Below are 26109 nucleotides of genomic sequence, written 5' to 3'. Positions count from 1 at the left end.
ACACGTGGCACTGAAATACGTGATACGTGGCACTGAAATACGTGGCACTGAAATACGTGGCACTGAAATACGTGGCACTGAAATACGTGGCACTGAAATACGTGGCACTGAAATACGTGGCACTGAAATATGTGATACGTGGCACTGAAATACGTGGCACTGAAATACGTGGCACTGAAATACGTGGCACTGAAATACGTGGCACTGAAATACGTGATACGTGGCACTGAAATACGTGGCACTGAAATACGTGGCACTGAAATACGTGATACGTGGCACTTAAATACGTGGCACTGAAACACGTGGCACTGAAATACGTGATACGTGGCACTGAAATACGTGGCACTGAAATACGTGGCACTGAAATACGTGGCACTGAAATACGTGGCACTGAAATACGTGGCACTGAAATACGTGGCACTGAAATACGTGGCACTGAAATACGTGGCACTGAAATACGTGGCACTGAAATACGTGGCACTGAAATACGTGGCACTGAAATACGTGGTACTAAAATATGTGGCACTGAAATACGTGATACGTGGCACTGAAATACGTGATACGTGGCACTGAAATATGTGATACGTGGCACTGAAATACGTGGCACTGAAACACGTGGCACTGAAATACGTGGCACTGAAATACGTGGCACTGAAATACGTGGCACTATGACTGTCAGAAAATGTTCATTAAACGGTTAGGGGTGAGGTTAGGGGTAGAGTTAGGGTTAGGGTTTGGATCCCTTTATCACCTTGATGGTGGTGGGTGGCTTTTCAGTGTGTTTAAATGCATGCGTTTTTAACGCAAACAAACGCATGTGCTTAAAAACGCAAGAAAATACTGCAGGTTGTATTTCTGAAAATGATCGCATGCAGAAAAAAACGCATGCGTTTGAAAACGCGACCAAACGCGTACAAAAAAACCGCATGCGTTTTCAATGTTAAATATAGGGAAAAAACGCATGCGTTTTTTTGTGCAAAAAACGCTGCAGACAAAAACGCAAGTGTGAAACCAGCGACGCTTTTTATAGCAAAAAAGTTTTTGCGTCTCCACATTTTGAGACCTATAATTTTTCCACATTTTGCTCCACAGAGTCATGTGAGGTCTTGTTTTTTGCGGGACGAGTTGACGTTTTTATTGGTAACATTTTCGGACACGTGACCGTTTTTGATCGCTTTTTATTCCGATTTTTGTGAGGCAGAATGACCAAAAACCAGCTATTCATGAATTTCTTTTGGGGGAGGCGTTTATACCGTTCCGCGTTTGGTAAAATTGATAAAGCAGTTTTATTCTTCGGGTCAGTACGATTACAGCGATATCTCATTTATATCATTTTTTTATGTTTTGGCGCTTTTATACGATAAAAACTAAAATATAGAAAAAATAATTATTTTCGTATCGCTTTATTCTCAGGACTATAACTTTTTTATTTTTTTGCTGATAATGTTGTATGGCGGCTTGTTTTTTGCGGGACAAGATGACGTTTTCAGCGGTACCATGGATATTTATATCAGTCTTTTTGATCGCGTGTTATTCCACTTTTTGTTCGGCGGTATGGTAATAAAGCGTTGTTTTTTGCCTCGTTTTTTTTTTTTTTTTCTTACGGTGTTTACTGAAGGGGTTAACTAGTGGGGCAGTTTTATAGGTTGGGTCGTTACGGACGCGGCGATACTAAATATGTGTACTTTTATTGTTTTGTTTTTTTTATTTAGATGAAGAAATGTATTTATGGGAATAATATATATTTTTTTTTTTTATTATTTATTTAGGATTTTTTTTTTTTTTTTTTTTACACATGTGGAAAAAATTTTTTTTAACTTTTTTACTTTGTCCCAGGGGGGGACATCACAGATCATTGATCTGGCAGTGTGCACAGCACTCTGCCAGATCGACGATCTGCTGTGCAGGGCTGCAGGCTTACCAAGTGTCTGCTCTGAGCAGACACTCGGTAAGCCACCTCCTTCCCTGCAGGACCCGGATGCCGCGGCCATCTTGGATCCGGGACCTGCAGCCAGGAAGGAGGTAGGAGACCCTCGCAGCAACGCGATCACATCGCGTTGCTCCGGGGGTCTCAGGGAAGCCCGCAGGGAGCCCCCTCCCTGCGCGATGCTTCCCTATACCGCCGGTACACTGCGATCATGTTTGATCGCGGTGTGCCGGGGGTTAATGTGCCGGGGGCGGTCCGTGACCGCTCCTGGCACATAGTGCCGGATGTCAGCTGCGATATGCAGCTGACACCCGGCCGCGATCGGCCGCGCTCCCCCCGTGAGCGCCGCTGATCGGTGATGACGTACTATCCCGTCGGCGGTCATACGGGCCCACCCCACCTCGACGGGATAGTACGTCAAATGTCGGGAAGGGGTTAAAGAAGCCTCCCACTAACTTTTTTATTTATAAAATGTGTGTTTAGGAGCATTTAATGTACCGTATTAACCCCTTTATCACCCCAGTTTTTTCGGTTTTGCGTTTTCGTTTTTCGCTCCCCTCCTTCCCAGAGCCATAACTCTTATATTTTTCCATGAATATGGCCATGTGAGGGCTTATTTTTTGCGGGACGAGTTGTTCTTTTGAACACCACCATTGGTTTTATCATGTCGCGTACTAGAAAATGGGGAAAAAATTCCAAGTGAAATTGCGAAAAAAGTGTAATCCCACACTTGTTTTTTTGTTTGGCTTTTTTGCTTGGTTCACTAAATGCTAAAACTGACCTGCCATTATGATTCTCCAGGACGTTACGAAAGAAGAAGCCAGGGCAAAACGCGCGTCGGCGCGCTGGGAATGAGACGTGGGAGGACGCACATTATCCATATCTTTATTTGGTGAGCACTTATATACACTTTTCCTCTTTCCATGTCATACGTATTTGGATGTTACCATAGATATATGGAAAGCGGGTAGGTATGGGGATTTTAGTCCACCAATGTACTTGGGTCCGGTTATTATTCCAGGAATGGATGCGATCTGCACCTAGATGTTTATTGGCCCATATAGGATCATTGGTGGGCAGGTGCTTTCACCATATACATACCCATTTGTCCTTGTGGACATCTTTGTTATGTGCTTCCCATGTTCTTCCCATAGGGTATTACCTAGAGGATATGCTGTAGCTTTTTTTAAATATGTGAATTTTTTTTTAAATTTATTTTTGTTATGCTGTTTTCAATAAATTTATTTGAATTTTAATTGTGGTAGGCTTCTTTATGGATGACAGTGATTCTGCTGCCATCTAGTGGTCGTTTCATATGCATTTTGGAAGTACCATTCTGTGTCTATGGTTGGACTTGTTGGTAATTTTATTACAGGATATCAAGGGCTTCGGGGAATTAGGTGTTGCATTAAGTATGGTTTAATTTAGAACATTAAAGGTATCTGTGTAATTTTTTCAAATAAAGGACTTTATTCTGGCGATGTCTTTATTTAACATTACAACTATATGTTTAGTAATGGATAGGTGTCTTATAAATGCCTCTCCATTACTAAGCCGTGGACTTGATGTCACCTGAAAGGTGACATCAACCCCACAAATATTACCCACTTGCCACCGCTACAGGGCAAGTGGGAAGAGCCAGACAAAGTGCCAGAAAAGGTGCATCTAATAGATGCGCCTTTTCTGGGCAGCTGCAGGCTGCTGTTTTTAGGCCGGGGGCCTATTTCAATTGCCCCTTACCAGCATGAGAAAAGCAGCCTCCAGCTGTGAGCTTTAGAAAGTCTGGTTGTCAAAAATGGGGGGGGGACCCCATACCTTTTTTAAATTATTATTTTTTAAAATAATTTAAAAAATACCGTGGTGACCCCTCTATTCTTGATAACCAACCTTGCAGAAGCTGACAGCTGGGGGTTGCAGCCCCCAGCTGTGAGCTTTGTTTGGTTGGTTCAATAAAATAAGGGGGGACCCACATCAGGTTTTTCATTCATTTATTTCTGAACGATCTCAGCCGGCGGCTGTGGAATACCCCGACCATCCACTCCTACTTTCACTTTTATTAAGCGGCAGCATGTGTGGGATGATGGGGGTAACAGTCCCAAAAGCCCCCAGCTGCTGTCGTTTGGACTTTAATATAACGCTCATCATTCTCCTCTGCTCACCGGCAGAGCAGGGGAGAATGATGAAAGCTTGCTTCAGCACCCGCTGCCGGGGAACAGCGCTTGCTGTAGCGCTATTTCCCCGGCGGCCATCTGTGTCAAACGGAGGATATCAGTCTGTGTTCTCCGTGTGCGGGATGTATTTTATTCACACTATAAAACGGACATGACAGCGGTTTTGCCCACGGACACACGGTCTGTGGAAACACACTGACGTGCACAGACCCATTAATTTGAATGGGTCTAAGTGTGTACGTGTCTCCAGCTCATGTGAAAACTGTCACCACACATAACGGAGACAAGGACGTGTGAATGGGGCCTAAAGGTGTGTAGCTAGCTTTAAACCCTTAGCGCGCCCCCTCTCATATTCGCGACCGCCCCTCTGGGTTGGACTGAAATCTCCTCCCTTGACCTCCTAGCTGAAATAATTCCCAATATATAGGATGAGTCATAACTTCTTAGTGGGAGGTCCAAATGGGACTACTGACTTCTCATTGGGTTCGTTGGGGCTGGACCAATATGGAGAGTCCAAACGTGAGTTGGCTAAGTGGTTCTGTAGAGCCAGTTTTGATAGCTCAATATCCGGGACAGCTAGAGAAAGGTGAGACACGGGTGTGTGCATAAGGCTCCCAGGATTCTGGTGGTATATTGGACTTAACCCTGAGATGCACGGTACTCTCATAATTCATCTCTAGGTGTCGGTGCCCAAGTGTCTATGCTTCTCATGATAGCTGATTGATGTTGGCTGCTTTGCACAAAAGAAAGCAGGGGGTCCCAGCTCTGCTCCTCCTCGCCTTCATTAAAAAGTGGCTTTTAATTCTCTGGGCAAAGTTCTGGTCTTTTGGGAATTGTGTACTTATCCCAAGGGTGGGGGCCCACAACCCTGCTCTGAAGGGAGATCTCTGGATAACCTAAAGGTACCGTCACACTCAACGAGAACGACGATGATCCGTGACGTTGCAGCGTCCTGGATAGCGATCTCGTTGTGTTTGACACGCAGCAGCGATCTGGATCCCGCTGTGATATCGCTGGTCGGAGCTAGAAGTCCAGACCTTTATTTCGTCGCTGATCACCCGCTGTCATCGCTGTATTGGCATGTGTAACACCGATCCAGCGATGTGTTCACTTGTAACCAGGGTAAACATCGGGTTACTAAGCGCAGGGCCGCGCTTAGTAACCCGATATTTACCCTGGTTACCATTGTAAAAGTAAAAAAAAAACACTACATACTCACCTTCTGAAGTCTGTCACGTCCCCCGGCGTCCACGCGCTGCTGCAGGGAGGTGACGTCACACGTCGGCTAGCTTCAGCATAGAGACAGGATTCTTGCGTTCCACGCTGAAGCACATAAGCGTTACAGCACAAATGAGGTCTACGGGCCCCTCCCCTCCACAAACCTGGACATTGGAGGGAGGATGTCCTCTATTCAGAGGACAGGTGCTGGAATTCCGGTCGCCCATATAACAAACCTGCACAAGGAAGACCTGTAAGGTAGGACCACTGTGTGGTAACAGCATGGAGATGTCAGGTTCCTCTCACTCTGTGTCTGCAAATCCCAGCACTCTCCCGTTCCCAGTAAGTACTCTGGCACTGGGTGTCCATTCTCTGTGAGCAGGTTTAGAGCCTTATTATTCCTTCTCCCCTTTCTTGTAGGGGGACAAGGAACCTACACCAGGTAGCTAGTCCAAGACTTCATGGAGATGTGCAGTTTGTACGAAAAAGCTGACCTCTTCGCATAAGAAGACATTGTGCAAAGAGTTAGAACAAAGTTTAAAAAGAGCAATTTATAACATCAATGCCGAGGGAGGTAAAGACCTTGCTCCCAAAATATATGCATTAATGCAACAAATAATAAGAACTGATGGAATACTCCCAGAAATGTGAAAACCAAGAAACATGGAGTACAAAGAAACCACCAAAGAGCAATAACAAAAGTGCAAGAGATTTTATTGGGCACAAATACATAAATGAAATAGAATATAAGCCATACATAATAGCACTAGGAGGGGAACAGGTGTGGAGACATGCTGATACAGCAGGGAGAGGAAACCGGAAGTAAGCAAGGGCACACACCATAAGAAAAATAAATATAAAGATGAGCAATAATGAACAATAATGAGTATGAGTAGTGGCAAGCACAATAATACTGGTAAATAGCCAAAAAATGAATAAATCCATATAGCACCAGACATATGTGCCCCCAAACGATTAGTCCTGCTTACCCATTATAACTGGTAGTGTCCGTATGTCTCTCTGCTGGCCCCCTTAACCCCTTCACCCCCAAGGGTGGTTTGCACGTTATGGACCGGGCCAATTTTTACAATTCTGACCACTGTCCCTTTATGAGGTTATAACTCTGGAACGCTTCAACGGATCCTGGTGATTCTGACATTGTTTTCTCGTGACATATTGTACTTCATGATAGTGGTAACATTTCTTTGATATTACCTGCGTTTATTTGTGAAAAAAATGGAAATTTGGTGAAAATTTTGAAAATTTCGCAATTTTCCAAATTTGAATTTTTATGCAATTAAATCACAGTGATATGTCACACAAAATACTTAATAAGTAACATTTCCCACATGTCTACTTTACATCAGCATCATTTTGGAACCAACATTTTTTTTTGTTAGGGAGTTATAAGGGTTAAAAGTTGACCAGCAATTTCTCATTTTTACAACACCATTTTTTTTTAGGGACCACATCTCATTTGAAGTCATTTTGAGGGGTCTATATGATAGAAAATACCCAAGTGTGACACCATTCTAAAAACTGCACCCCTCAAGGTGCTCAAAACCACATTCAAAAAGTTTATTAACCCTTCAGGTGTTTCACAGGAATTTTTGGAATGTTTAAATAAAAATGAACATTTAACTTTTTTTCACACAAAATTTAATTCAGCTCCAATTTGTTTTATTTTACCAAGGGTAACAGGAGAAAATGGACCCCAAAAGATATTATACAATTTGTCCTGAGTACGCCGATACCCCATATGTGGGGGTAAACTACTGTTTGGGCGCATGACAGAGCTCGGAAGCGAAGGAGCGCCATTTGACTTTTCAATGCAAAATTGACTGGAATTGAGATGGGACGCCATGTTGCGTTTGGAGAGCCACTGATGTGCCTAAACATTGAAACCCCCCACAAGTGACACCATTTTGGAAAGTAGACCCCCTAAGGAACTTATCTAGAGGTGTGGTGAGCACTTTGACCCACCAAGTGCTTCACAGAAGTTTATAATGCAGGACCGTAAAAAAAAAAATCATATTTTTTCACAAAAATGATCTTTTCGCCCCCAATTTTTTATTTTCCCAAGGGTAAGAGAAGAAATTGGACCACAAAAGTTGTTGTGCAATTTGTCCTGAGTACGCTGATACCCCATATGTGGGGGTAAACCACTGTTTGGGCGCATAGGAGAGCTCGGAAGGGAAGGAGCGCCGTTTGACTTTTCACTGCAAAATTGACAGGAATTGAGATGGGACGCCATGTTGCGTTTGGAGAGCCACTGATGTGCCTAAACATTGAAACCCCCCCACAAGTGACACCATTTTGGAAAGTAGACCCCCTAAGGAACTTATCTAGAGGTGTGGTGAGCACTTTGACCCACCAAGTGCTTCACAGAAGTTTATAATGCAGAGCCGTAAAAATAAAACAAAAATTTTTTCCCACAAAAATTATATTTTAGCCCCCAGTTTTGTATTTTCCCAAGGGTAACAGGAGAAATTGGACCCCAAAAGTTGTTGTCCAATTTGTCCTGAGTACGCTGATACCCCATATATGGGGGGGAACCACCGTTTGGGCGCATGGGAGGGCTCGGAAGGGATGGAGCGCCATTTGGAATGCAGACTTAGATGGAATGGTCTGCAGGCGTCACATTGCGTTTGCAGAGCCCCTAATGTACCTAAACAGTAAAAAAAAACCACAAGTGACACCATTTTGGAAAGTAGACCCCCTAAGGAACTCATCTAGATGTGTTGTGAGAGATTTGAACCCCTAAGTGTTTCACTACAGTTTATAACGCAGAGCCGTGCAAATAAATAATATTTTTTTTTCCACAAAAATTATTTTTTAGCCCCCCGTTTTGTATTTTTCCAAGGGTAACAGGAGAAATTAGACCCTATATATTGTTGTCCAATTTGTCCTGAGTACGCTGATACCTGATATCTGGGGGGGAACCACCGTTTGAGCGCATGGCAGAGCTCGGAAGGGAAGGAGCATCATTTGCAATGCAGACTTAGATGGATTGGTCTGCAGGCGTCACATTGCGTTTGCAGAGCCCCTAATGTTCCTAAACAGTAGAAACCCCCCACAAGTGACCCAATATTGGAAACTAGACCCCCCAAGGAACTTATCTAGTTGTGTTGTGAGAACTTTGAACCCCCAAGTGTTTCACTACGGTTTATAACGCAGAGCCGTGAAAATAAAAAAATAAAAAATTTCCCCCAAAAATTATTTTTTAGCCCCCAGTTTTGTATTTTCCCAATGGTAACAGGAGAAATTGGACCCCAAAAGTTGTTGTCCAATTTGTCTTGAGTACGCTGATACCCCATATGTGGGGGGGAACCACCGTTTGGGCGCATGGGAGGGCTCGGAAGGGAAGGAGCGCCATTTGGAATGCAGACTTAAATGGAATGGTCTGCAGGCGTCACATTGCGTTTGCAGAGCCCCTAATGTACCTAAACAGTAGAAACCCCCCACAAGTGACACCATTTTGGAAAGTAGACCCCCTAAGGAACTCATCTAGATGTGTTGTGAGAGCTTTGAACCCCCTAGTGTTTCACTACAGTTTATAACGCAGAGCCATGCAAATAAAAAATAATTTTTTTTTCCACAAAAATTATTTTTTAGCCCCAGTTTTGTATTTTCCCAAGGGTAACAGGAGAAATTGGACCCCAAAAGTTGTTCTCCAATGTGTTCCGAGTACGCTGATACCCCATATGTTGGGGTAAACCCCTGTTTGGGCGCACGGGAGAGCTTGGAAGGGAAGGAGCACTGTTTTACTTTTTCAACGCAGAATTGGCTGGAATTGAAATGGGACGCCATGTCACGTTTGGAGAGCCCCTGATGTGCCTAAACAGTGGAAACCCCCCAATTATAACTGAAACCCTAATCCACACACACCCCTAACCCTAATCCCAACGGTAACCCTAACCACACCTCTAACCCAGACACACCCCTAATCCCAACCCTATTCCCAACCGTAAATGTAATCCAAACCCTAACCCTAACTTTAGCCCCAACCCTAACCCTAACTTTAGCCCCAACCCTAAATGTAGCCCTAACCCTAGCCCTAGCCCTAACCCTAACCCTAACCCTAACCCTAGCCCTAACCCTAATGGGAAAATGGAAATAAATACATTTTTTAATTTTTTTTAATTTTTCCCTAATTAAGGCTACGTTCACATTAGCGTTCTGCGCCGCAGCGTCGGGCGCCGCAGCGTCGCCGCATGCGTCATGCGCCCCTATATTTAACATGGGGGTGCATGGACATGCGTTGCACTTGCGTTTTGTGACGCATGCGTCACTGCGGCGCATGCGTCATGGCGCAGAGGACGCAGCAAGTTGCATTTTTTGTGCGTACAAAATCAAGCAAAAAAAGGACGCATGCGTCGCAAAACGCAGCGTTGTGCATGCGTTGTGCATGCGGTGTTCCTGCGTTGTGTGTTGCGTCGCCGACGCTGCGGCGCACAACGCAAATGTGAACGTAGCCTAAGCGGGTGATGAAGGGGGGTTTGATTTACTTTTATAGCGGGTTATTTAGCGGATTTTTATGATTGGCAGCCGTCACACACTGAAAGATGCTTTTTATTGCAAAAAATATTTTTTGTGTTACCACATTTTGAGAGCTATAATTTTTCCATATTTGAGTCCACAGAGTCATGTGAGGTCTTGTTTTTTGCGGGACGAGTTGACGTTTTTATTGGTAACATGATCGGGCACGGGAGATTTTTTGATCGCTTTTTATTCCGATTTTTGTGAGGCAGAATGACCAAAAACCAGCTATTCATGAATTTTTTTGGGGGGAGGCGTTTATACCGTTCTGCGTTTGGTAAAATTGATAAAGCAGTTTTATTCTTCGGGTCAGTACGATTACAGCGATATCTCATTTACATCATTTTTTTATGTTTTGGCGCTCTTATACGATAAAAGCTATTTTATAGAAAAAATAATTATTTTGGCATCGCTTTATTCTGAGGGCTATAACTTTTTTATTTTTTCGCTGATGATGGTGTATGGCGCCTCGTTTTTTGCTGGACAAGATGACGTTTTCAGCGGTACCATGGTTATTTATATCCGTCTTTTTGATCGCGTGTTATTCCACTTTTTGATTGGCGGTATGAGAATAAAGCGTTGTTTTTTGCCTCGTTTTTTTTTTTTTTTTAAATTTTACGGTGTTCACTGAAGGGGTTAACTAGTTATGTAGTTTTATAGGTGGGGTCGTTACGGACGCGGCGATACTAAATATGTGTACTTTTATTGTTTGATTTTTTTTTTATTTAGATAAAGAAATGTATTTATGGGAATAATTATTTTTTTTATTTATTTATTTAGGAATTTTTTTTTTTTTTACACATGTGAACATTTTTTTTTTAACTTTTTTACTTTGTCCCAGGGGGGGACATCACAGATCATTGATCTGGCAGTGTGCACAGCACTCTGCCAGATCTGCGATCTGCTGTGCAGGGCTGCAGGCTTACCAAGTGTCTGCTCTGAGCAGGCACTCGGTAAGCCACCTCTTTCCCTGCAGGACCCGGATGCCACGGCCATCTTGGATCCGGGACCTGCAGCGAGGAAGGAGGTAGGAGACCCTCGGAGCAACGCGATCACATCGCGTTGCTCCGGGGGTCTCAGGGAAGCACGCAGGGAGCCCCCTCCCTGCGCGATGCTTCCCTATACCGCCGGTACACCGCGATCATGTTTGATCGCGGTGTGCCGGGGGTTAATGTGCCGGGGGCGGTCCGTGACCGCTCCTGGCACATAGTGCCGGATGTCAGCTGCGATAGTCAGCTGACACCCGGCCGCGATCGGCCGCGCTCCCCCCGTGAGCGCGGCCGATCGTGCTGGACGTACTATTCCATCCTTGGGAAGTAGGGCCCACCCCACATGGACGGAATAGTACGTCCAATGACAGAAAGGGGTTAAGGACACTTCTAAGTATGAATAGTGGCAAGCACAATAATATTGGTAAATAGAACGGGGCCAGCAGGGAGACATACGGACACTACTAAGTTATAATGGGTAAGCGGGACTAATCATTGGGGGGCACATATGTCTGGTGCTATATGGATTTATTCATTTTTTGGCTATCATGGGAAACCTTGGCATCTTCATTAAGTACTTGTGATGAGCTAATATACTCGTTACACGAGATTTCCCGAGCACGCTCGGGTGTCCTCCAAATATTTTTTAGTGCTCGGAGACTTAGTTTTCATCACCGCAGCTGAATGATTAACATCTCTTAGCCAGCTTGATTACATGTGGGGATTCCCTAGCAACCAGGCAACCCCCACATGTACTTATGCTGGCTAACAGATGTAAATCATTCAGCTGCGGCGATTAAAACTAAATCTTCGAGCACTAAAAAATACTCAGAGGACACCGAGCGTGTTCGGGAAATCCCGAGTAACGAGTATATTCGCTCATCACTATTAAATACCAACGTTGTATCTACCTGGCCCGATTGATGTACCGTTGGCTGGGTCAGCTGGAGGAACACCTGTCCACGGGTACTCCCAGAGAGGACATTCTAGCTTCTCTACCTCTCTTCCAGAAGGCAACAGGGTTTTTAGCAGATGCCTCTGCAGAATCTGTAAGATTGTCAGGATTATCAAACTCTGTGAGACGAGCACTCTGACTAAGATCCTGGAGCGGGGACATGACTTCAGAAATGAAGTTGTGTTCTATCCCCTTCAGAGGGAAATACATGTTTGGTCCTTCCCTTGACGAGCTGTTAAAGAAGACTTCGGATGAAAAAAAAGACCTTACCTGAACCTAGGAATACTTAGAAAAGGCCCTTTCACCACCAGCAAGAGCATACACCTCAGTACAAGGGGAAGGACAAATCAGGTCGCTGGAGCTACCCGAAAGGGGGAAAGGCAGAAATCTTTTTCTTCCCCACTCCCAGAGACAAAATAAGCCATGACGCCACATAGTAGGAGGTGGCATCTCAAACTTCTTTTCACATTTGGAACAAGATCTGTTCAGATCAATGGACTCTAACATCAGTCGGGAAAGGAATAAAGATAGAATTTGCCTCTTATCCTCCAAAAACAATAAAAACAACGCGACTCTCCTCTCCTGAACTACAGTCCACTTTGATAGCAGGAGTGAAGGGCCTATTATCTACAAAGGTAGTCTCCATGGTCACAGAAAAAGAAAAAAACAGGGGGACATTACTCAAATCTGATCCTCATTAAAAAAAACCAAACGGGTCCCATTGGGTATAATCAGTCTGAAACCCCTGAATCATTACATAACATATAGAAGATTCAAGATGGAATCTGTCAGGATAACTGTACCTCTGATTGGGCAGGATTTCGTCATGGCGACAATAGACCTATAGGATGCATAGTACCACATCCCGATCCATCCAACTTATCTGCAATTCTTAAGATTCGCAATTGCCCAGGGAGAGCATACAGTCCATTATCAGTTCAATGTACTTCCATTCGGTCTATTATCTGCCTTACGGATCTTCACAAAAATCATGTCAGAGGTCACGACATACATCAGAGGTCAGCACATATGCATAGTTCCATACCTCGACAATTTCTTGTGGCTCCTTCAGTACCCATGCTACAGGAACATCTACAGATGTCGACCCAGATCTTATTGTCTCTAGGCTGGATAGTGAACCTAAAAAAGTCACATACGGTTCCTGCAACAGCAAAGACATTCTTAGGAGTCCTACTAGACTCACACAGCCAAACATCTTTCTTGCCCAAACAAAAACAGATCTTGTTAAAATCAAAGATATTACAGAGCAAGAAGGTGGTGTCATTAAGATGGGCCATGTCAGTTCTCGGATCCATGACATCCTGAATCCATATGGTAGCATGGGCACAAGCACACACCAGAATTCTTCAGACACACATCCTGGCAAACTGGGATGGATCCCCAGGATCCTTGGACAAGAAGATCCAGATGCCGCCTCGCATAAAGACCTCGTTGACATGGTGGCTAAAAACAAAGAATTTGAGCAGAGGGGTCCCCTGGACACAAGACCCAGTGATCACTATAAAAGTAGACGCCAGCGGGAAAGGATGGGGAGCTTTAGTCTCCCAACACGTATTCCAGGGATAAGCCATTAATCCTCAAGCTTCAGGTAACTGAAGGCAGTAGAGGAGGTACTCAGGACAGCATTAGACCTAGTCCAGGATACCCATGTCAAAATATACTCAGGCAACATGACAACAATTGCCCACCTTTGTCATCAAGGAAGTACAAGGCACAAGGACCTGAAGGCAATATCGGCCAGAAACCCCACTCTCCCTGTCCGCTCCAATTTTCTGATAAGAAAAGAACTTCATCCAGGGGAATGGAGTCTAGACTTCGAGGTCTTTAAGATACTGACAAGAAGGTGAGGCCATCCAGAGGTAGATTCCTTTGCAACTGGACAGAACCCAAAAGTGGATTAATATTTTTCACTAAATCCAGCGATCTCTGCTTAGGCATAGATGTGTTAGCCCACCCATGGAGATTCAGACTGGCTTATGCCTTCCCTACATTACCAGTCCTACCAAGGGTTCTACAAAAAATAAGATTGGAGAAACTGAATATAATCTTTGTAGCAACATTCTGGCCGAAAAGAAGCTGGTTTTGTATTCTTTCCAACTTCAGTATAGAGGGACCAGTTGAGCTACCCCCGGTAAGAAGCCTCCTCCACCAGGTGCCAATCTTCCATCCGGACCTCGAGAGGTTACATGTAAGTACCTGGCTTCTGAGTTCTCAGTCCAGAAGACCAGAGGATTATCAGAAAGGGTCAGTAGGATATTACAGAAAAGCAGAAAGGCGGTAACCAATTCTATATACCAGAAGATATGGGAGACCTTTATCTCATGGAGTGCACCCGAACAACCTAACTCGCACCAACTGAACTTAGCACGGATCCTAGATTTTCTGCAAGAAGGGCTAGATAAGGGTCTCAGACCTAGCACCCTCAAAGTCCAGGTGGCGGCTCTAAGCTCATGTTTTGACCAGACGTTAGCCAACCACCGATGGATTAGAAGGTTTATGACAACAGCATCTTGCATCCGTTCAAGAGATATGAACTTGGTACCATCCTGAGACCTCAATGTGGTCCTGAAGGGGCTCACACTACCAGCCTTTGAGCCCTTGTCATCCATAGACGTAGACATGCTCTCCTGGAAAAGCATGCATACTTAGTGGAATTCATACCAGTCAATAGTACAGTAACAGGAATAGTTACAACTAGCACACTCCAATGTGATGCAAAAAGGGGGGTGTTTAATATACATACAGTAGTCACAAACGTTTCGGTCTGCAATGGACCTTCATCAGTGTGCTAAATATAGTGTGAATGGTATATATAGTCGGGGAAGGTCACTCCACTTGCGGCGGATACCGCGTGGCTCTCGTATCTCTTCCTCTCCCTCTAGCCGGACTGACCTACCATTCAAAACTGTTTTCAGTGCAATTTTTAAACTTACATTTTGATGCGAATCAGTTAATTCCTACCGGGGTTCTACTATATATACCATTCACGCTATATTTAGCACACTGATGAAGGTCCATTGCAGACCGAAACGTTTGTGACTACTGTATGTATATTAAACACCCCCATTTTTGCATCACATTGGAGTGTGCTAGTTGTAACTATTCCATGTATGAAGGGTTGGGAACCTATATCTATGCACCTCCTCTTTTAGGCTATGCTGAACATTTTCTATATCAATAGTACAGTAACAATCCCAATAGTGGGTTAATTATCAAAAGATAATATGACTGGATAGGACTGTAACAGACAAACTGCATATTCACTAAGAACATACCACCCACATAAAAGCAGTCATAAGTCCATTTATATGAAAATTACAAAAACTTTATTGGTAACAACAGGCATAAAACAGTAAAGGGAAAATCCCCCGTGTCACCCTCAGCACGTGCAATAGGACAGGGGTGGGCACATATAATAGTATCTACTAATGTCAGTATTGTCAGTAGCAGCCTTAAGTATACATAGGTAGTCCAACAGAGTAGTTATATACAGTACTGACATATGAAGTCAAATATGTATACATGGAATATACATACCAATAAGCCAAGTGGTATAAGTATATAGGCACCCAACTCCCATCCACCCCGACACGCGTTTCGGCAAATGCCTTCCTCACCCCTTGAGACATTAGTAGATACTATTATATGCGCCCACCCCTGTCCTATTGCACGTGCTGAGGGTGACACGGGGAATTTTCCCTTTACTGTTTTATGCCTGTTGTTACCAATAAAGTTTTTGTAATTTTCATATAATTGGACTTATGCCTGCTTTTATGTGGGTGGTATGTTCTCCTGGAAAGCAGCCTTCCTGGTAGCAATAATTACAGCCAGGAGAGTGGGTGAATTACAAGCTTTCTCGATCAATGAACCCTACATGAAAATGTTACAGGACCGACTTATTCTGCGACTGGATCTTTCATTTATTCCCAAGGTGGTCTCGGAGTTTCACAAGTCTCAGGAGATAATTCTTCCCCCCTTCTACCAAGAGCCCGGAAATAAGGAAGAAGAACAGTTGCACACTTTGGAGGTTCGGAGAACGGTTCTCCATTATCTTCAGGTGACGGAAAAAACTAGGAAGGACCAAAACCTGTTTGTTCACCTTCGAGGATAAAATAAGGGGAAGACAACTTCCAGATCCACGATCGCCAACTGGATCAAGAGAGCAATCTCGGAGGCATGTCATGCCCAAGGCCTTCCACCGCCAGAGAACTTTACGGCTCACTCTACCGGAGCAACATATGTCTCCTGGGCTGAGAAAGCCAGTGCTTCCATCGAGCAGATATGCAGAGCTGCTACCTGGTCCTCGGTCCATACGTTCCCCAAGCATTACAGGCTAGACCTGATGTCGGAAGAGCATTTGGCTTTCGGGAGAAAAGTCCTCCGAGCTATAGTCCCTCCGTAAACATTATTCTTGGGTACTGCTCCAGTGTGCTGTTGTGGGGGGTTTCTAGTTAAAATAGAATTAGACTCATTAGTAATTCGTTTTCTAGTAACCCACCACGACAGCACAGGTAAATCCCTTCTTTTTGCTTAATTTTTCTTTCTTCTCAGACAAAGAGAATAAAATATAATTTGAAGCATTTCTTCGCCTGTGGTCCTTTTTAATAACACTGAGGGAGAGAATTTGAGAGTGGTTATTTAACCTCTTTGATATTTCCTGTCCCTATTAGGAAAGGGGTAGCATCCTCCTGTGTTCTGTCATGGTGGGTTACTAGAAACCGAATTGCCGGTAAGTCTAATTCTATGTTCTGGCAGTGCAGCAATAAAATATACAAAAGTAATTTTAATTTGCCACCCAAAAGCAAAAAAAGTCCCAAGAAAGTACTTACTATCCTTATAAAACAGTGTGAAGCAGCAAAGGTGAGCCCATCTACCATGGTGCATGAAAAGCTATGGGAAGCCCCATGAGACTCCAACAAACCTAGGGCAGCAGGATATGTTTGGAAGTTGCTATTTTCCTTTCCTTGTTGCATAATTGTCAATATGTTTTGACAGTGCATTTTCCCACGGTCCAGAGTTCACCGCAGTTCAGGCTGTGAGGGAGCGCAGCTTCAGTGATGTCACCGCCAGTCACTTGAGCTGCTATCAGCAGCTCATTCACCAGTGGTTTTCAGACGGGATGGTCACATCTTGGCACCGTCCAGGTTGAAAACTGTATATTTCCCAGATATGGATTACTGCATGGGACACAATGACGTACAGGTATGGGTATATTGTTGGTTTATTATTTTACTTTTATTACAGGAGATCAAGGAATTTGCAGGAATTAGGTGTGGTAAGTATGGTTTAATTAAGAATATTAAAGGAGTCTGTATGGTCACATCTTGGCACCGTCCAGGTTGAAAACTGTATATTTCCCAGATATGGATTACTGCATGGGACACAATGACGTACAGGTATGGGTATATTGTTGGTTTATTATTTTACTTTTATTACAGGAGATCGAGGAATTTGCAGGAATTAGGTGTGGTAAGTATGGTTTAATTAAGAATATTAAAGGAGTCTGTATCTTTATTTCAATTAAAGGATTTTTTACTGGGTGTCTGTGTTTTCTTAACAATTTGACTATGGGGTTAGTAATGGGGGCGTCTTATTGACGCCTCTCTATTACTATCCTCGTGGCTTGGTGTCACAAAGGTGACAACCCCCACAACTATTACCCCACTTGCCACTGCTACAGGGCAAGTGGGAAGAGTGAGGCTAAGTGCCAGAATTGGCACATCTTAGAGATGCGCTTTCTCTGGAGGGGGGTTGGGCGTTGATGTTTTTAGCCGGGGAGGGGGGGGGGGCAATATCCATGGCCCCTTCCTAGGCTTATTATCAGCCCGCAGCTGTCTGCATAGCCTTTGCTGGTTATTAATTCTAGGGGGACCCCATGTCATTTTTGGGGGGCTCCCCTATTTTAATAGCCAGTAGAGGCTAAGTATACAGCTGTGAGCTGATATTAATAGCCTGGGAAGCTCCATAGGTAATACCCCCTTCCCAGGCTTTAAACATCTGCCCCCAGTTGCTGGCTTTCCCTCTGCTGGTTGCGAAAATTGCGCTTGAGAGCCCACGCCATTATTTTCCCAAAAATAATATTTTATTAATTAAATACATGTCCAGTAATTTGCATAAACACTGTACTAATTGTATTTGTCACTGACATCTATATATCTACCTATTCTATTTGTATTTACTGTATGTAATTCAATCTCTTCTATCCTGTCGACTCCTGTAGTGATTTTACAGAAGCCGGCAAATGAATTACCAGCTTTCTTCGATCTATCTTTCTGTGCAATATAGATACATATATATTTGTGTTACTGACGTGTGTATATATGTTTGTATTCTATGTGTATATTGCTATTCTATCTATTCTATTCTAACCTGTCAGTGTGATTTTTACTGTATGCAGCGCATGAATTACCGGCTTCTCAAAGGACACCGGTGCATAAAAAATGGACAGCACTCGCATGCTGCGAGTGCTGTGCGTTTTTTTCTCGCACCTATAGACTTGTATTGGCGAGACTCGTCCGATAAACGCATAAAATAGCAGCATGCTGCGATTTCACTCGCACGTAGAATACATCCGAGAAAGGAAACGATGATGTGATGGTCCGAGTGCTATGTGATGTTTTCTTGCATAGCACTCGTCCGTGTTATACGCTAGTGTGACTCCGGCCTCACACATTCTATGGCACCTCATTTTCTTTTTTTATTTCTAAGTAACTTTTCTTTTTTGTCTTGTTGTGTTAGTTGCTGTTTTTTGGTTCCAAATCTGTTAAAATGGTGTACGCGATTCATGAATTTGGTGTAAAGTCACAAATGGGCTTTCTTCTAGTCTAGAACTGCTTTTGGCACCAAAAGTTAAAAAAAATACTCAAGGGGAGGACTGGGGTGAAGTTGTGCCAAAATGTATGACTTTTTACAAAGCCGTAATTGATGAATTGGGTTAAAACCCTTGAAATCACAAACTCTGCCCACAAAGCGGCAAAAACAAGTCAAAACAGGTTAGAACATAAAAAAATAATAAAAAAGCACAAATAGAATAATGAATAGGGTGCAAACAAAAAAAAATCTACAACTTGTTCAGTGTTTTATGATTTACTCTTCCTATCTCTTTTTGATAAGCTGTGAACTGTGACATCATCTCACTTTCCAGATTCATCGCAAAATGACTGCTGCATTTCTTGATTCTGATTTTATGCAGACTTCTTTAGTCCCCTTTGATTGGCTGTGCTATACCATGTAAAGTGATAGCTGCAAGACAAGGGAAATCCATTCCGGCTGAACATAAGTCCATGTGATCCTTCTCTGGCTGCTGATTGTCAGCAATATATAAAATGGCTGAGGGAAGTGAATTGTAAATTAATTTGCTGGGTTTAGCAAATTAATAAAAATGTGACATAAACTCTTTTTAAATCATATCAATTCACTAATCTCTCTTGTTATATTATTATCTGTTAATGGCTTTGTACTGTCGTCCCAATCTCTGTGGCTGTCTTTTGCATTTGCTTGTTTTTGGTGCTGGATTGAAGATATTCTGTGATAAATCTCTGTATGTCGCTATAATAGGATTATACCGGTGGCAGGATGGGGCCATAACTGGATGTAGTGATCATGTGAATCCAGTAACTGCTCCAGAGATTTCTTACATGGGATCTTTATGATGTTACATTGTCATCTTCTCCCCATTCAGGTCCCTACAAAATTGAATCCTCTCATTGCAGATCTACATAAAAGAATTGTCATGATAGACCCGTCAAGGATGGATAGGGACAGGGATAAGATGGCGGAGAGGATATTACATCTCACCCTAGAGATCCTCTTCCGGCTTACTGGAGAGGTGAGAGATTCTGATGACATCACATTACATCATTCTTATCTATGGGAATAACAGATGGACAGAACTGGAGAGGTGAGGATTCTGGAACTGTCTGTAGTGAGATTTATTACTGTGTCTCTCCATAACCAGGATTACACAGTAGTGAAGAAGACCTCTAGTGAGCGCTATCAGGCCGATGTGTCTGAGGGATGGGGAAGACCCTTTAGGCCAATCACGGGGCCTCCACCTCAACCCCTGATACATGAGGACATCAATGACCAGAAGATCCTAGAACTAACCTACAAGATGATTGAGCTGCTGACTGGAGAGGTGACACTGCTGGAACGCTGGGATATTATACAGTAATGCTATGGAGGGATCGAGGGGATGACTGTATCTTTCTATGCAGGTTTCTGTACGATGTCAGGACTTCACAGTCTATTTCTCCATGGAGGAGTGGGAGTGTTTAGAAGGACACAAAGAGCTGTACAAGGACGTCATGATGGTGGTTCCCCAGCCCCTCACATCACCAGGTAATAGACAGGACTAAACACCCACGGCCTATAAACATCTGTATGTAAAGAATGAAGTCAGTCCCTGTATGTGTTTCCTCCAGTTCTATCCAGTGAGAGGACAACACCAGAGATATGTCCACGTCCTCTTCTTCCACAGGACTGTAAACAAGAAGATCCCAATGTTGCTCAGGATCATCAGGTAGATGGAGAGAAGGTGTCATGAGATCTTCCCTATGATGTGTAGAAGGCTGTGAAGGTTTTGTATTCAGTCTTGTTTTATCCACCAGTATTATGCAATGAATGGACAATTTATTAGAAACACTAGCACTTTCCTAATTGAAACGATCCTGTATAGAGATTAGACCTGTAACACCAGAGTGCAGCAAAAATTGAATGGATCTTGTAGACATAAACAAATACTCAAGAAACCTGGACAAACAAAGATATGAGTACCCCAAATGTAGTATCTTTATAAAATGAAAACTGAGAAATCCTTCCCAACATTACCACCTTTCCCTTCAGGAAGACAAAATAATAAAACATAAGGGAAAGGAGTGAAGCTATATACAACCCCTGGCAAAAATTATGGAATCACTGGCCTTGGAGGATGTTCATTCAGTTGTTTAATTTTGTAGAAAAAAAGCAGATCACAGACATGGCACAAAACTAAAGTCATTTGAAATGGCAACTTTCTGGCTTTAAGAAACACTAAAAGAAATCAAGAACTAAAAATGTGATAGTAATGGCTACTTTTTTAACCAAGCATCGGGAAAAAATAATGGAATCACTCAATTCTGAGGAAAAAATTATGGAATCATGAAAAAAAAAAAAAAACACTCCAAAATATCACTAGTATTTTGTTGCATCACCTCTGGCTTTTATAACAGCTTGCAGTCTCTGTCTCTGAGGCATGGACTTAATGAGAGTCAAACAGTACTCGTCATCAATCTGGCTCCAACTCTCTCTAATTGCTGCTGCCAGATCAGCTTTGCAGGTTAGAGCCTTGTCATGGACCATTTTCTTCAACTTCCACCAAAGATTTTCAATTGGATTGAGATCCGGACTATTTGCAGGCCATGACATTAACCTTATGTGTCTTTTTTCAAGGAATGTTTTCACAGTTTTTGCTCTATGGCAGGATGCATTATCATCTTGAAAAATAATGTCATCATCCCCAAACATCTTTTCAATTATCAACATTAACTTGTGCATTTACTGAAGATGTAATGACAGCCGTCTCCCCAGTGCCTTTACCTGACATGCAGCCCCATATCATCAATGACGGTGGAAATTTGCATGTTCTCTTCAGGCAGTAATCTTTATAAATCTCATTGGAACGGCACCAAACAAAAGTTCCAGCATCATCACCTTGCCCAATGCAGATTCGCGATTCATCACTGAATATGACTTTCATCCAGTCATCCACAGTCCACGATTGCTTTTCTTTAGCCCATTGTAACCTTGTTTTTTTCTGTTTAGGTGTTAATGATGGCTTTCGTTTAGCTTTTCTGTATGTAAATCCCATTTCCTTTTGGCGGTTTCTTACAGTTCGGTCACAGACGTTGACTTCAGTTTCCACCCATTCCTTCCTCATTTGTTTTATTGTGAATTTCCTGTTTTGGAGACATATTGCTTTAAGTTTCTGGTCTAGATGCTTTGATGTCTTCCTTGGTCTACTAGTATGTTTGCATTTAACAACCTTATCATGTTGTTTGTATTTGGTCCAGATTTTAGGCACAGCTGACTGTGAACAACCAACATCTTTTGCAACATTGCGTGATGATTTACCCTCTTTTAAGAGTTTGATAATCCTCTCCTTTGTTTCAATTGACATCTCTCAAGTTGGAGCCATGATTCATGTCAGTCCACTTGGTGCAACAGCTCTCCAAGGTGTGATCACTCCTTTTTAGATGCAGACTAACGAGCAGATCTAATTTGATGCAGGTGTTAGTTTTGGGTATGAAAATTTACAGGGTAATGCCACAATTTTTTCCCTCATAATTGAGTGACTCCATAATTTTTCCCCTATGCTTGGTTAAAAGAAGTATCCATTACTAACTGCCATATTTTTTTGTTCTTGATTTCTTTTAGTGTTTCTTAAAGCCAGAAAGTTGCCATTTGAAATTACTTTAGTTTTGTGCCATGTCTGTGATCTGCATTATTTCTACAAAATTAAACAACTGAATGAACATCCTCCAAGGCCGGTAATTCCATAATTTTTGCCACGGGTTAGTATATATAGACAAAAGACAATTTAAACTAATTGCTATCACCTGTCCTAGGTTCCAGGAGGATATAATCCGTGTTGGTGCTGCTACTATAGGATAACAAGGAATGTATATTGCAGCCAGGGATGGACTGGGACTTAAATTCAGCCCTGGTGTTTGAAAGCACACAGACCCATGCCGGCTGCATCCCATTACCTAGATTGGAGTCTCAATTACTTATATTACCCTGCCTGCAGGAAATCAAGAGTAGACTTAGTACAAGACCTATATTTCCAATAATACCACTGTAAAAGATTTATTAATAATAATACTGAAAACTAGTAATATTGCAATACAACAAATAGCACCATAACCAAATATAAGCAGCGTATACAGTAGTGATATCATCATACAAATAATTATCCAAAACCATTGGACTAGGACTGATATTAGCACCTTACAATAACCATATACTGTAATGGTAATATCAGTTCTGTACAGTCCATATATGTGTGAATTGTACAGGTCCTTACCCGTGAGGTTATTGATGATAGTAGTCATTCATTTTATCTTTTCTTTTCTATTCGGTCCAGACCGCCATGATCTCTTCCTTCATCCATCACTCTTCCGGCAAAATGTAACACAGAGACCACTTTGGCTTCCTGTTCTTCCAGCCCCTCCTCACATTTCTCACCTTTACTCAAACCATATAGTACTACAAGCAATGCTCTAGACCAGTGTTCCCCAACTCTGGTCCTCAAGAGCCACCAACTGGTCATGTTTTCAAGATTTCCTTAGTATGGCCCAGGTGATAATTGCTTCACCTTCACAGGCAGGGTATTCATCACCTGTGAAAAACTAAGGAAATCCTGAAAACATGACCTGTTGGTGGCTCTTGATGACTGGAGTTGGGGAACACTGCCCTAGACAGTAATAATGCCTCCTTTATGCCCTATATGGTAGTAGTACCCTCCTATCGTGACCCATACATTAACAGTGCCCTTTGTGCATCACCTTGAACCATTATAATAGTAATGACCCCTTACGTTCTCATAATAATACAAACGCCCCTGTGCTTTCTTATAATAATATAGCCGCCTGTGCTTCCCCTGCAATGCTAATGAGTCCCCATTGTGCCTCCTTATAATAATGACCACAGTGCCTCTTTATTGTAATAATGACCAAGAACAGTGACATACATAGAAATCATGGGACCCCATAGCAAAAGTCCTATCATGGAACATAGGCGCAAAAACACAGATTGGGATATTTATTACTGCTTTTACACAGTTATCTTGCCCCAACTGAAATCCCTTAGTGTTCTCACCCACCATACCGCTTCCATAGCCCAATAGGGATTGATGTTCACACATTCCTTCACTGCCCCCCACACACACAGTATGATGATCTCCCACACAGTATGATGGTCACCCACAGCCCCAATATAGTTTGATTGTCTCTCTACAGATCCCCATATGGTAAGATTGTCGCCCAACACAGTATTATGATGGTCCCACCACAACGCTCCTCCACATAGTATGACATTCCCCCACACAATATGATCCCCACAGCTCCAATACAGTATGATGGTCCTCCACTGCTCCAATATAGTATGATGGCCCCCCATACACCCAATACAGTATGATTGTCCCCTCGCAGACCCCCATATAGTATGACGTCCTTCCACACAGTATGATGATTCCACCACAACCCTGCTCCATATAGTATGATGTTACCCCACACAATATGATGGTACATATATTAGAGCTACAGCTCTAATATAGTATGATGGTCCTCCACACAGTATGATGGCCCCCACAACCCCAATACAGTATGATGGTGTCCAACAACCACCATATAATATGATGGTTCCCTCACAAGCCTCCATATAGTATGATGGTTCCCTCACAGTCCTCATATAGGTTGTGCAAAATGTGTAGAATCTGCAAAACCCCTAGTCCATGCACTCATAATCTCCTGCCTTGACTACTGCAACCTCCTGTTTTGTGGCCTCCCTGCTAACACTCTCGCACCCCTATTCTATTCTAAACTCTGCTGCCCGACTAATCCACCTATCCCCTCAGCTATTCCCCAGCCTCTCCCCTCTGTCATTCCCTTCACTGGCTCCCTGTTACCAAGAGACTCCAGTTCAAAACCCTAACCATGGCATGCAAAGCCATTCACAACCTGTCTACTGCATATATTTGTGACCTAGTCTCTCGGTACTTGCCTGCATGCAACTTCCGATCCTCACAAGATCTCCTTCTATACTCCCCTCTTATCTCCTCTTCCCACAATCGCATACAAGATTTCTCCCACGCATCCCCCCTACTCTGGAACTCTCTACCCCAACATATCAGACTCTTGCCTACCATTGAAACCTTCAAAAAGAACCTGAAGACCTACCTCTTCCAACAAGCCTACAGCCTGAAGTAATACTCATTCCACCAATCCGCTGCACAACCAGCTCTAGCCTCACCTACTGTATCCTCACCTGTCCCTTGTAGATTTAGCCCTCACGGGCAGGGTCCTCTCTCCTCATGTACCAGTCGTGACTTGTATTGTTTAAGATTAATGTACTCTTTTTTACTATGTATACTCCTTTTCACATGTAAAGCGCCATGGAACAAATGGCGCTGTAATAATAATTATCATTTAGGTTCCCGCACATATTATGATTGTTCCCACTGTTCAAAAAAAATCTTTTATGCTCACTTAATCCAGGGATAGCCTCCTTATCTTTTCTAACCTATCTTGATAACATTGGATGTGGGCTTCAGGGTATGTGCACACGTCCGGATTTCTTGCAGAAATTTCCTGAAGAAAACCGGAAATTTTCTGCAAGAAATCCGCATTTTTCTTTGCTTTTTTTTTTTTCCGTTTTTTCGCGTTTTTTTTAGCATTCTGCAAGCGTAATTAGCTTGCAGAATGCTAAAGTTTTCCAAGCGATCTGTAGCATCGCTTGGAAAACTGATTGACAGGTTGGTCACACTTGTCAAACATAGTGTTTGACAAGTGTGACCAACTTTTTACTATAGATGCTGCCTTCGACCTTCTTTGACCTTCGATGACGTCGCGGCTTGTGATTGGTCACATGAGCGGTCACGCGACCAATCACAAGACCGCGACGTCATCGCAGGTCCTTCACCGCACACCAGCTATAGGAACCGAAGCGGCAGCATGCACCGGAGAGGCGGGAACACTCCTGGGGCCATCAGAGGGTGAGTATATGACTATTTTTTAATTCTTTTTTTTTTACCAATTATATGGTGCCCAGTCCGTGGAGGAGAGTCTCCTCTCCTCCACCCTGGGTACCAACCGCACATAATCTGCTTACTTCCCGCATGGTGTGCACAGCCCCGTGCGTTTTTTAGCTATAAAAACGTGAAAAAAACGCAAAAAAAACGCTAACATATGCCTCCCATTATTTTCAGGGTATTCCGCATTTTTTGTGCAAATGTTGCATTTTTTTTCGCGAAAAAATCGCATCGCGGAAAAAAAGCAACATGTTCATTAAATTTGCGGAAATACGGGGTTCCGCACACCTAAGAATGCATTGATCTTCTTACTTCCCGCACGGGGCTGTGCACACCATGCGGGAAGTAAGCAGATTATGTGCGGTTGGTACCCAGGGTGGAGGAGAGGAGACTCTCCTCCACGGACTGGGCACCATATAATTGGTAAAAAAAAAAAGAATTAAAATAAAAAATAGTGATATACTCACCTTCGATGGCCCCTGCCTCTCAGGTGCATGCTGCCG

The 26109-nt window shown here is 43.1% G+C and overlaps 2 protein-coding genes across 4 annotated transcripts in view; both read left to right on the top strand.

Annotated features, from left to right (window-relative positions):
• LOC143767360 (uncharacterized) overlaps positions 1–26109 on the top strand; it is a 272655-nt gene that overhangs the window by 111075 nt on the left and 135471 nt on the right. The gene's annotated exons all lie outside the window — the stretch shown is intronic.
• The window catches only part of LOC143767344 (uncharacterized), a 72341-nt gene that overhangs the window by 3937 nt on the left and 42295 nt on the right, over positions 1–26109 (top strand). For both annotated transcript variants that reach the window (XM_077255588.1, XM_077255587.1), the window contains exons 2-6: positions 2729–2819; positions 19533–19648; positions 19778–19957; positions 20037–20160; positions 20244–20341. In XM_077255588.1, the coding sequence (XP_077111703.1) occupies positions 19553–19648; positions 19778–19957; positions 20037–20160; positions 20244–20341 (498 nt within the window). In that variant the 5' untranslated portion in view covers positions 2729–2819; positions 19533–19552. The remainder of the gene's footprint in view (positions 1–2728; positions 2820–19532; positions 19649–19777; positions 19958–20036; positions 20161–20243; positions 20342–26109) is intronic.

The sequence above is a fragment of the Ranitomeya variabilis genome, chromosome 4 (genome assembly GCF_051348905.1).
Source record: "Ranitomeya variabilis isolate aRanVar5 chromosome 4, aRanVar5.hap1, whole genome shotgun sequence".
NCBI classification, from domain to species: domain Eukaryota; kingdom Metazoa; phylum Chordata; class Amphibia; order Anura; family Dendrobatidae; genus Ranitomeya; species Ranitomeya variabilis.
Note: the sequence above shows the minus strand (reverse complement) of the source record. Positions and strands in the feature narration are given on the sequence as shown.